The sequence below is a fragment of the Physcomitrium patens genome, chromosome 14 (genome assembly GCF_059467195.1).
Source record: "Physcomitrium patens ecotype Gransden chromosome 14, ASM5946719v1, whole genome shotgun sequence".
NCBI classification, from domain to species: Eukaryota; Viridiplantae; Streptophyta; class Bryopsida; order Funariales; family Funariaceae; genus Physcomitrium; species Physcomitrium patens.
The window spans coordinates 1,678,180-1,690,057 of NC_143423.1; the positions used below are offsets into that span (position 1 = coordinate 1,678,180).

The window sequence follows — 11,878 nt, forward strand, 5'->3', positions numbered from 1 at the left end:
ACTTCTTTTTCTTCAATAATTATAAAGTTAGATCATCAAGGATCTATCTCAGCAATAGCACAATGCAAACTTTGCCTTTAGGTGAAAAAACAATACACCAACACCAAAATGTTCTTAACCACAAGTAAGAGCAAAGCAAGATCTAGATCTAGATCTGAATCTGAAAGCTAGGTCCTTCTAAAGCCTAACTTCAGCAACAACAACTTGATCAACTCTACACTTACAAAATCACTTTAAAGAACCTCAAAAAATACTCAAGCAAATGTGAGTGGGCCTATAACCTATTGAAGAAAAGAAGTCTAAAAGCTAAAAACACTTAGCATTAGCAAAGATTGTAGTCTAAGAGAAGTGTAGAGAAAGATAATTCTTACTTCTAACACCTTTAAGTTATAGGTGGAGTTTACATCCCAAGTACATAGACTTCATCTAGAGTTACCATCATCCTTTTAATCTAGATCTAGATCTAGATTCATCTTAACTTAGCCGCAACCTCAAAATCGTAGCCGTCGCTATAATAACTTCTTTTAATCGTTTGTTGTCTTTTGACTATTAATAACTTAGTATGATTAAACTTCATGTAGTGGTAACTAAGCAAAAACTTCTTGATCTTCAACAATATTAGCTATCTTTATCTTGTTTCAAAAAGATATCCAAATCTTTACTATAATATTTTTTCAATCATTTCATTGGCAAGTCTTGCCATTACATATTCTAAAGTGAGTTGTTTTAATTTAATGGACTCTAATGCTACATTCATGTAATTATAGGACTTAAAAAGGCTCAAAAGTAAGATTATGATGAAAATAGCCATCATCTAAAGACTTTCAATAATTACAAATTTATTTGTAAGAGTCTTTATTTTATTAATATAAATCATTAGACCTTCATATTTTTTTATTTTCTATTTAAAAAATCTTATTGTTACAAAAATAATATTAAAAATATTCTTGCTCTTATAAAATTTACAAAGAATCTTCTATATCTTTTATAAGAGATAATATGAAAGAAATTCTAATTGTTGACAATCATAACAAGCTTTTTTTATATATATTCTTTATAATTCTTCTCATCTTTCATATTAGCATGCATACTTTAAAAATCTTTACTTTCATTTATAATTATTCTAATAATTCAATGAAACCAACCAAAGTTCTATTTTTCTTTTTTAAAAGTAAAAAATTCTTTTTCTAAGCTTTTTAATGATCTTCAAGCCACATCTGTAAAAAAGTTATATTAAAGAAGTTTAAAAGGAATAAAAAGCTTTCAAAATTAACAAAAAGATATTTTTATCTAAGAATCCTAGAATGATATCTTTGTAAATAAACCAGTGATTTTATTCTCAAAATACTTTCATATTTATTTTTAAGAATTTTGATAAGTCTTATAAATTATGTAAATCTTACTTATTAAGTTTTCTATTCTTAAATCACTTTTATACTCACAAATTGCTTCTTAGTTCTATAAGAGGCCTTTAAAGCATCTTAAGTTTTTTCTTCAGATGAATGTACAAAGTTAGTTTTCCAAAGATCTAATTTAGTAAGAATATATAATTTTAGTGTTTTAAAATATTACTTTAAGGTGAAAAATAAACCTCTAATTTAAAATTTACTTAACAAAAAATAAAAGCAAACAAAAATTAAGATTTAGATTCAAAATTTGAAGTTATGATATTCTAAATTTTAATATTAGCAACAACAATATGATCTAATCTTCAAAATAATATAGACTTCATAAAATTTTAATACTCATAAGCAAAGGTGAGTGGGCCCATACTCTAAGAAAAAAATAAAAGTCAAATGTTCCAACACTTAGCATCAGCAAGGTTGTATACAAAGAGAAATGTGGAGTACAATTACTTTCACTTCCAATGTCCTTCACTTATAAGTGGTCACAAATGACATCTTTCTTACTATCAAGATATTTTTTGACATATATTTTATGCTATTTTGACCACTAATAACTCATCTAAGATAATATCTTCTATATCATAATTTATTCTATTTTTATTAATTTACTATTATTTACCTTAATATTCATAACCTATTAAAGATATAAAAAGTCTATTTTATTCATTCTTAGTATTAATAATGTTAAATATAAAAAATATAGAATAAGATAATTTCTATTTTTAATATCTTTTATAAAAAACAAACCATATTTAATATAAATTAATTTTATTTATAATTATTTTATACTAAATTACTCTATATAATCAAATTATATTTGCTAAAATCCTAAATTTATCTACTATTTAAAATCTTAGCAACCACCTTAAAAACTTGTCACAAGTTATTATTGTTCTTTAACTATTAGCAATTTGTTGAGATTAAATTCTCGGAAATAGTAAATAAATAAAATTTTAAAGATCCTTATTTAAAAATTTTAATATATATATATATAATATTTATTTTCTTATTACTATGAAAAAACTAATAATACTATTCTAATATAAATTATGTAATCAAATGTTTCTTTTGTTTATTCTTTTAAGATTTATATAAAATTTATAATTTTAAGTACTTTTTGTATTCTTTTGTGTTGTCATTTTTTTGAGAAAATTAAAATTTTCTTCAATTTTTTTTAATTCTTATTAAAAAAAATCTATGAATGATTATTCTAAAATCTTTTCATTCTTCTTAAATTTTTATTTTATTTTTTAGAATCATAAATTATACAACTAAAATTATTTTAAAATTTAAAAGAATTTTTATTTATAAAAAAATAATACTTTGATATTTTAATAGTTTTAATCCAAATAATTATTTTAAATTATAATCTGAAGTAATTTATAATTTCCACTAATATCCTTAGCAAACATGTTATTTAGGATTTTAGGTTTTGTTTTTGCTATGTATCATGTAGTTTTTGCATTAAAAATGAATTGAGTTTATAAACATTGACCATTAATTTGTTTTCTTAAAATTTAAATTTCTTTTGAAAGCAAAAGAAAATAAAAGTAAATTCATAAAACTTTATGAATAGTTTATGAAAAAATATGTAAAACAAATCAGTATCGTACTTTACATGTTTCATTGTGTTAAGGATTTTGTTGGATAATTTAAGCCTAAGTGCTAATAGTGTACCTACGGCAATCAATTAAAGAGTAACACTTGATTTTTGATTTTTGATTTTTAAAGAGTTACAATTGATTTATATATATATATATATATATATATATTAATTGATTGCCAGCAGGTATACTATTAGCACTCAGGCTTAAATATTTGAGAACATATATCCTAACTTATAAACAGAAATGAAAAAACTCTGTCGGATCTTATTTATATGTGATGATGGGTACTATCCTTAACCTTGACCAACAACATAGAATGAACGTAAAATGCATTTCCAGTATTAGAAAGATAGTCTTAAAATTATACATATTTTCAATTACTGTATGTTTCTCTCCAGTATTGGCATGATATTAATCAGCTGGATTACATAAGTTTAATATTTCAACAAAATATACAAATAACACATTCAATCAATCCTATGTTGAATATTCAAACAAAACTTATGTTTTTAGACACAAATGATCTAATAAAATTGAAATTTTTCTTTGCTAGTAGCAACAGGGTAAGGTGTGTTTTTATTTCAAGATTTTAACCTCACGATTACACTTAGAGTTCTATGGTACTCTAAAAACATTGTTGGCGTGGGTGCATGTGTAGTGGGGGAGGAGAGAGTGGGAGCTTTCAGGTGGGAAAAGACGAGTAACTAGACAGATATTTGGAGGCACGCCACGAGAGCGTCCCACTGGAAGGACGTGAAATGGGGACGAGAGAAAACGGGATGGACAGAAGATGGACGTTGACGAGAAATAGAGGGAGCCCGGGGGTTAGGGAAGGATGTCACACTGGGGAGGGGGGGGGCCTTATCCATCTTTCGCTCGCTTTCTCCCCCTCTCTCCCCCCGCTAAACCCTTTCTGTTTCTCCTCCCCTTTCCCTTCCCTTCCCTGCCCCTGTTTGCTTGCCACTCTATTACACTTGTGCTGCTGCCTTGGCTTGCTTGCATTTCCTCCATTGCAGCCTGCCATGGCCTCCTCCACCAACCCTGACGATGAGTTCCTTTTCCCCGATGACGATGACGAGCCCCAACCCGACACTACTCGCTCTTCCGCTGCGTCCTCACCCGTCATCCCCAATTTTCGTGGCAAGTTGCCCGAGCCTGAAGTTCCCGACTCCAAGGGCCCCCTCAAGGTCTTCCTCTTCTTTGCACTATCTTCCTTCTCTCTGCATCCACTACAGTTCTACTACTCCATTGCTATCCCTCTCTTAATTCCTCCTCTATCTTCATGTGAATGCGACATGCATTCCATCTTTCTCGTTCCTCCACCTTCCTAAACCTTTCTCAAACCCTACATTTTTCATTTTTGGCTGCCTCTAAGAATGTATTGCTGCTCCGACTTCAATTTAGGTCTCCATCTCGAATGGGCTATTTTGTGAACTTTCATTTAATGTGTTGCTGTTTGACTTCAATCCTCCAGGTAGAATGGGCTTCAGATGACGAATCGGAAGAGGATGAGGACGAGGAAGACGAGGAGGATGTAGAGGAAGAAGGAATGGGAGAGTCCTCAGAGGTAGGTGTTGATGGTCAGGAGCCGTCTTCGTCCTCGAAGCGGCGAATGAGGAAGAGAAAAGAAAAGGAAGCAGAGGAGGAGGAAGACGAAGTTTTGGAGGAGGAAGATGAATGGAATTTTCCTACTGACAGGGAAAATTGGACTGAAGAGGATCTGGAAGAGGAGTGGGCAGACCCTACTTCGGCCGACGATACGGTTGGTCGGGATCCAGAATTAGCTGAGGACGATGAAGAGCTTATTGCTAAGCTTGAAAAAGATGGAAGGGCTCCTCTTCGGAGACCGTATTATGTTCCTTACAGGAAAGCGTATCCTTCAATTCCTGAGGATCATCCTGACATTGATAGTCCTGAGGCAGTTGTGGAGGAGCTGGAGCGTATGGAGGAGTTTCTTGTGTGGGCCAGCTATATCTTTGAAGATGGGTCATCGTAAGAAAATTATTGATTGTTTCCTATTTATGATGTTCTTTCTCGTTACATTACATTGTGTTACAGTAAACAATCGGTAGCCGTCCGCTCGAGGAAACACCCTGTTAGACTTCAAGATTTTCGAAGTAATGGTTTTATGTTCTAAAATACTAAATGCAAGGTTTTATATGGATGTGCATGTTTTGCTAGAGTCGCCTATTAACACCTACATTAGGTAGATTGGTTTCTGCTCCATGGTGTTGCTTGTACTCACTGTATTTAATTGTGCCTGATGCGCATGAATGTTTAGTGTATCACGTAGGCATGCCTGGTGATTTGATGTCGAGATGCCATGCAAATCTATACTGTATTCATTCCCGTGAGCATCTGATTATGTGGAATTTCTGATATGATACAGTTATGAAGGAACAGTTTGGGACGACCTTGCGCATGGGAAGGGTGTCTATACAACGCCAATGGAGCTTTGCAAGTAGGTTCTTTGTGTTGTATTTTAGCGCGCTAGCGCTCACACACACGCATTTCATGTTCTCAATAGCGTGTATCTTCAGTAGAAGGCGTGAGGGAAAAGATGCTTGGCATAATACTCTTGATTTTTGTTCAATGGTTATAATCATCTTGTTGGCAGATATGAAGGTGAATGGTTCCAGAACCTCATGCAGGGACACGGTGTTATTGAGGTCGACATTCCTGTAGCTAATCCACCCCCTGGCTCTGAGTAAGTCTACTTGCATTTCAAACCACCTGCATGTGTAATTTCGATATCCAGAGCATTGAGGGGACGTCACATTATAGTCCAAACTGTGATGGTTGTTGTGCTTTGGGGGGGGGGGGGTAGGAGGAGGGCTGAAACATGTTATCGGGTCTTAGTCTTCAATTTTCCCTCATGCGCTATCTTCTGTAATTGTTTTGTACGGAACGTTGTTGTATTTGGTTTACTGTGTGTTTCTACATATCGCCATCTCACACTACACATACAACAACACGTGAATTCTTTCATAGGTGAATCTATGAGAAAAAGAATTCGTTTTTATTTTTGTTTTTAATACAACGGGAACTGTGATAGTGGTACTCGAAGTTTCTCTAACCCGCTTCCTTTGACCTAATTTATTCTGTTAGCATTCTGCATACATGAAGTAAGTCTACAAAATGATCTAATGTCGATCACCATGCTTGTTCCTTTTCTTATGTATTGAAGACTCTGATGCAGATTAGAGCGAAAAATGAAAGCAGAGGGGAAGATACTGACAACCGATTTCCTTAGTCCAGAGGACAAGGAATGGTTAAGGATGGACCTTGAAGATGCACTTGCTGACAACCCAGAGGCAGTCGATACCAATCCGTTTGAAGACGATGACCTCTGGGTGAAGTATTTTGGAGAGAAGCCGTAAGTCTGGTTTATTTCGAATATACTCTCTCCTTTAGAAGTCGTTTCTAGCTGGCCAATAGGTCCGTGGTGTTGGTCACAATTTTTTTAAGGAGTAACATCTGGCGGGATTTGTGTTTCACAGGGAAAAGGGTCATTACAAGTATGCCGGGCAATGGAAACATAGTCGTATGCATGGTTGTGGAGTCTACGAGCTCAATGGTCGTCAAACATGGGTAGGCATCTTCATTTGCTGATTTCATTCGTACAAGGGGTAACAAATTTGTTAATAATTATATTGCTATATTTCTCGTTCATCTATTGTGTCAAAAGGAGTTCTCACTAGCAGGACGCTCAACGCTTGGTCGAAGTCTCCTATTCCAGTGAGAAAATACTGCCCGCTGGTGTTAATGTGAAGTCGGTTGGTCCATTTAGAATATGACCGTATTGATATTCATCTTGCCATGAGATGTCAAAGACCTCAAGAAAACGACTTTTACTTCCAGGGAAAATTTTATTTTGGGGAGATGCTGCCGGATGAGGAGGAATGCGATGATAAACTATCAGCTGTAAGCCTGAAACTTACGTATGGCACTGTGCTTGTGTACATTTATATCTTGTAGTCGATGTTTGTGTTTCGCTTGGAAAACGTCGAGATGCACGATTTGGTAGCATTTTGAAGTTAACTTTCGTGCGCTGGTCGATTTGTCTCGTTGAGCAGGATGTAGTTTCTGTCTTTTAATTTTCAGAGGAAATGCTGATTTTTTTAGCTTGATGATCTCATTTCAGCTTATGGTTTCAATTGCAGATGCATGCCTCACTTGCAGAGGTAGCTGCTGCAAAGGCAAGGATGTTTGTCAACAAGCCTGACGGAAGTACGTTGTTCTAGTTTGTAAACATGCCAATGCTTGACGTCCGCCATTTGAGTTTCTTATATAGGGAAAGCCTTGCCATACTTGTTGCTCTTTTCGCTTTTTCTATGAGAATCGCGTGCTTCATTGATGGGATTAGTAGTAATTCTTTTTTTTGTGGAACAGTGGTTCGTGAGATGAAGGGTCCATTTTCTGATCCTCAGCATCCATATATGTATGAGGAAGAAGATATGTGGATGGCTCCAGGCTTTATTAATCAGTTTTATCCGGTTTGTTTATCTGAGCTCATTCCTTTTGCATTGAATTAGAAACGAGTGGACGTGGTATTGAGATTAATTCTTAAGTTAGTGCTCAGATTTTGAACTGCTTGATTGGCACTGCAGATGGATTGCTCATAGTAACTGGTACGTGAGATAGTAGTTAGGGCACGAGGTGTCTTAGTATGGTGCAAAAGATCTCGGCCATTTGAATATGACTATTGACAGGTGCCGGAAGTTTGGGAGAGGTATGTCAAGGAAGTCGACTCTGAACAAGAAATGTGGCTGAACTCATTCACAAAAGCTCCACTTCGAATTCCTATGCCCTCTGAGCTTGAGTACTTGTGGGAAAAAGGTGCAGTTTCTCGTGCTTGGGCATTTGATTTTTTTACTTGTACCTGCGTAATTATGGAAGAGTGGCTGTTTTTTCCAAGGGAATCTGGTTACTTTGTTTATTCTTATAGTAGAAGGCATACACGAACTGGGTGGTGCTAGTACTTGTTTTTTTTGTACTTCAAACTTGCCTTGGTAGTTATTTTGATTCTGGGGTGCTGCTTTGGTCTCTGTTGTACATTTGGTTCCACTTTATATCGATGTTTGCTTTGACATGCATAGACAAATCGAAGCTTTACAGCGAAGCTGCCAGAGTATTTGACATATCTGTGATTTTTCAGATGAGGAATTTCTGGTCCTGACCGGCCCCAGTGGAGATTCCGGAAATTCGGAAACAGATGGAGCAGAGGTCTTGTACCATGTACCTACTGGACAGATTATTAATTGGGCGGAGGATGCTGAAGGGAAGTTGCGTTTTTTTATACAACCTATGGTTGAAGATGGCTCAGTAGAACCCGATTTGGCGATCCCTCTTCCCACGGGATTCAAACATTTCTATGGAGAGAAGGATTCTCCTGATGATGATTACGAAAGTGGCGACGGAGATGGAGAAGAGGGTGGTAAATTACTCTCTCAGGACGAAAAGCTGGAGAAAGAATGGAAGGAACGTGAAGAAGAGAGAAAAAGGCGTTGGGCAGAGGAGGATGCAGAGAGAGAACTGGAATGGGCAGAGAGGGAAAAGGAATTGGAGCTGGAATTGGAATTGAAGAATCTCGATGCGCAACTTGACGAGACAGTCGATGAGGCGGAAATGCTGGTATGGATTAGCACCTACCCTATGTCTTTGTTTAACGAGTAACACTTTTGCACTTCATCCTAGTAGAATGTATTTTACTGATACTTTTAAAACTGAACCTACGATGTTATGTCTTCAGCTTAAACTAGAGGATCTTTATGGAGCAACAGAGAGCGGAAAGGAGGAAGATAGAGTAGATGCTGAAGGCCGAAAAGAAGAAGCTAGTCTCGAGGAAGAAAGCACTTCTCGTGATAGCGTCAAGGATGACGAGGAAGTTGATGATGAGGATCAGGACGACGATGAAGACCCCAAACCGCGTAGCTTTGGCAAGGTGGCCATGGCCAGTCCACAGGGAGGAAACTCGGGCAGCTCGGGGAACACATCATTTCCAACTGCATTCGCATCAATCAGTCTAGCAACCCAGGTATGGCATTGCATCTAATCATAGTAGTGATGCACACCACAAGTATCTGTCACTCAATACGTGTCTCGTTTTAGATGCTGCTGATAAGAAGTTGTGCCCCTTGCAATCTTAGCGAAATTCTTGTTTCATGTACTTTGTCTGCATATTACCAATGTTCTAGCGAACATGTTGATAAGGTTGCTAAGCTGAGGGCAGTAAGGTCTTTGACTTCTGTAATTGTGTGTGCAGACTACCATGAAGCAGGTGCTAGGTCTCGTAGTTAAAAATTCCAGAAAAACGTGGCTTGCAGATCTTTTATCACCAAAATCTGTTGCAACTCCGACCATCAACTCTACAGCATCGCCTATGCAGCTGCAGCCCGACTCTATGGTATTCAGCCCTCTGAAAGAAGTCAGTGTGAATATTCGCAGCACTCGTCCATTGTCAAAATTGACAGCAACAGCCAGACCACAAATGCAACCCAAGACCAGAATAATACCAAGGCCACGAAGCTCCAGTTGCCGCATAATTGCAACCGAGCAGTGGAGCACCCCGTCCATTGAGGTTTTATCTCTTTGCCTTCCAGTGGAGGTTTAGGCATACAGCAGTGCATCCGCCTAGTGTCAGCGGAACTTCTCTCCCAGATTTTTGCAGTAGGTTGCAGCACAAGTAAGGCTGTGGGATGAAGTTTGTTGCCTAGGCTCTATGATCTGCTATTGCTGTCCCAATTTTGTTCCTTACTTAAGCACTTTTTATGCAAGGGCAGGAACTTATCATTACTGCGCTTGCTGTCCAATCGTTTGTGAGCAATTCAACTATTTTCGTAACTAGGTTTAGCTTTGGTAACAACCTCAAAAGTTCAGGTGATTGAGGATCTAAGTTTATCCATTGAATGGAAAATGAGTATTTCCAGATTCCGATGAGCATCAAGTTATTCCATGTGCTTCAAGCTGTCGGTTGCTGTCTCATCAGTTTATATATTCAATGTTAGACTACATTAATATTTTACTTTTCCTTCACTTGTACCAAAGTTGATTGCGTATGGAATCAAAGAGATGCTGGAAATGGATTTTAAAAGTACATTGCCCAAATCAACTTTCGCTCATCAGATTGTCATGATTATTAACAAATCTTATTTTCTAAATTTGTGAATATGTTACAGATTTTGCTACGTCGGGTCAAATACAAATCTCACTTGAAACAGTTAAACCATACCAATAAACTTTGAATTTGCTTAATTGATGCTAGAATGATATTGTATGCATAAGTGATTTTTTGACTTTTTGAACTTTTCTTTGCATCTTACATTCTAAAGTTAGAGATGTATGTCCTGAATTTTTTTTTTTTTCTTTTTTTTTTTTGTACGATATTAATATTTTGTTACTAATATTATTTTAAAATGTAGTTTCAATTTCTTTGGTTGAACTGCAGGTAAATTGTTTAAATTTTAATAAATGAATAGTTTTAATGCATCATTGTACATAATAGAAGGTAAAAATAAAAGAGATGTAGTCTTCACTGAAATAAATAAATCAAATAGTTTAACAATATCAATTTTAGATCATCAAAGAAAGACAATTATATTTATGTATGTAATTTTATTTTTCTATATTTGAAAATCTACTCATTCTTTTATTTTCTTTAAATACATAAAATTGGTTATAAATATTGTGAGATCATTAGCTACAAAATATATTTTTATAATAAATATAATATAGAATCTTTTTATGGTTATTAAAAGGATGTATGTTGAATTATTAATTCAACAAAAACATTATTAATCTAAATTATGAATAACATTTGTTTATACATTTCTTGATACTTTAGAAGCCATAAAGATAGTAGGTATGCATTATAATACCAAAGTCTTATATGCAATTACTATTTTTAAAATAAGAAGAAATTTACAATAATTTTTTTAATATAAATTTATCAAATAATGATCAAAAGCATTTTATTTGGAACAAGGTTTTAAATCAAATACCTAAGCTGACAAACTTTTATAAAACAGTCTTTTTGAACCAAACTTTATAAATTTTTGTGTATTATAATTTTAATAATGCTCTGAGTAATCCTGCTATTAAAAAAAAAGTATTTTTGCTTATTTTTGCACGCAAAAACAATATTTTCATAAATATTTCTATAAATAATGCAAACAAATCTTAGAAGTTAGTCTTTTATAAAGAAGTTATGAAATATTAGTAAATTGTGTTCTGATTCTTTAAAATTTTAGACACTGATTTTTAAAATGTATTCTAAAAATATAACACATTTTATGCAATAATAATTTTGAAATCAGAATTATAATATTATTTTCTACACTTCTGATAGTCTTGAGATTTTTAAACCACCTTGATTCAAATACTATTCAACTTTAATATTATGTAAATTTTCTTTCATTTCTAACATTGGCATGATTTTAACACCATTTATTGTTACATTACTTCGACTATTGTTTAATTATTATAATATCTTCTATCATAGTTCAACTATTACGCTGCTTCTAATGTTATTACAAAAATAGTTTTGAAATCAACCATTGACCCCAATATCATTAGATCTGCTATGCACAAAAAAGACTTATACTTCAAAGGCAATCTATTTTTTGCTTATAAACAATGTTATGCAATTATTACAAAGCAACCAAAGCCACAATAAGTTTGATTGTGTTGCAACCAAAGAAGAACAAATACAACATTAAAGTTTCTTTGCACATTTAGAATGCCCCTTTTGAGTTTGTTGGTTGGACTAAAAAGACAATTGGTGGCATCTAAAACTAAAGATTACAAAACTACAATCATGAGCTCTTGTTTGAATTTCCTGGACATTTAATACATAAGTATTTAACT

The 11,878-nt window shown here is 34.5% G+C and overlaps 1 protein-coding gene across 1 annotated transcript; it reads left to right on the forward strand.

Moving 5' to 3' along the window:
• Nucleotides 1-3,896: 3,896 nt before the first annotated feature.
• LOC112291540 (protein TIC 100) lies at nt 3,897-10,048 on the forward strand. The gene is made up of 13 exons (XM_024539100.3): nt 3,897-4,200; nt 4,488-5,005; nt 5,403-5,474; nt 5,631-5,720; nt 6,213-6,389; nt 6,514-6,604; nt 6,875-6,937; nt 7,177-7,243; nt 7,406-7,509; nt 7,726-7,852; nt 8,172-8,647; nt 8,766-9,050; nt 9,279-10,048. Exons 1-13 carry the CDS (start codon nt 4,036-4,038, stop codon nt 9,624-9,626), a joined length of 2,583 nt encoding a protein of 860 aa, XP_024394868.1. The 5' UTR covers nt 3,897-4,035; the 3' UTR covers nt 9,627-10,048.
• Nucleotides 10,049-11,878: the final 1,830 nt, after the last annotated feature.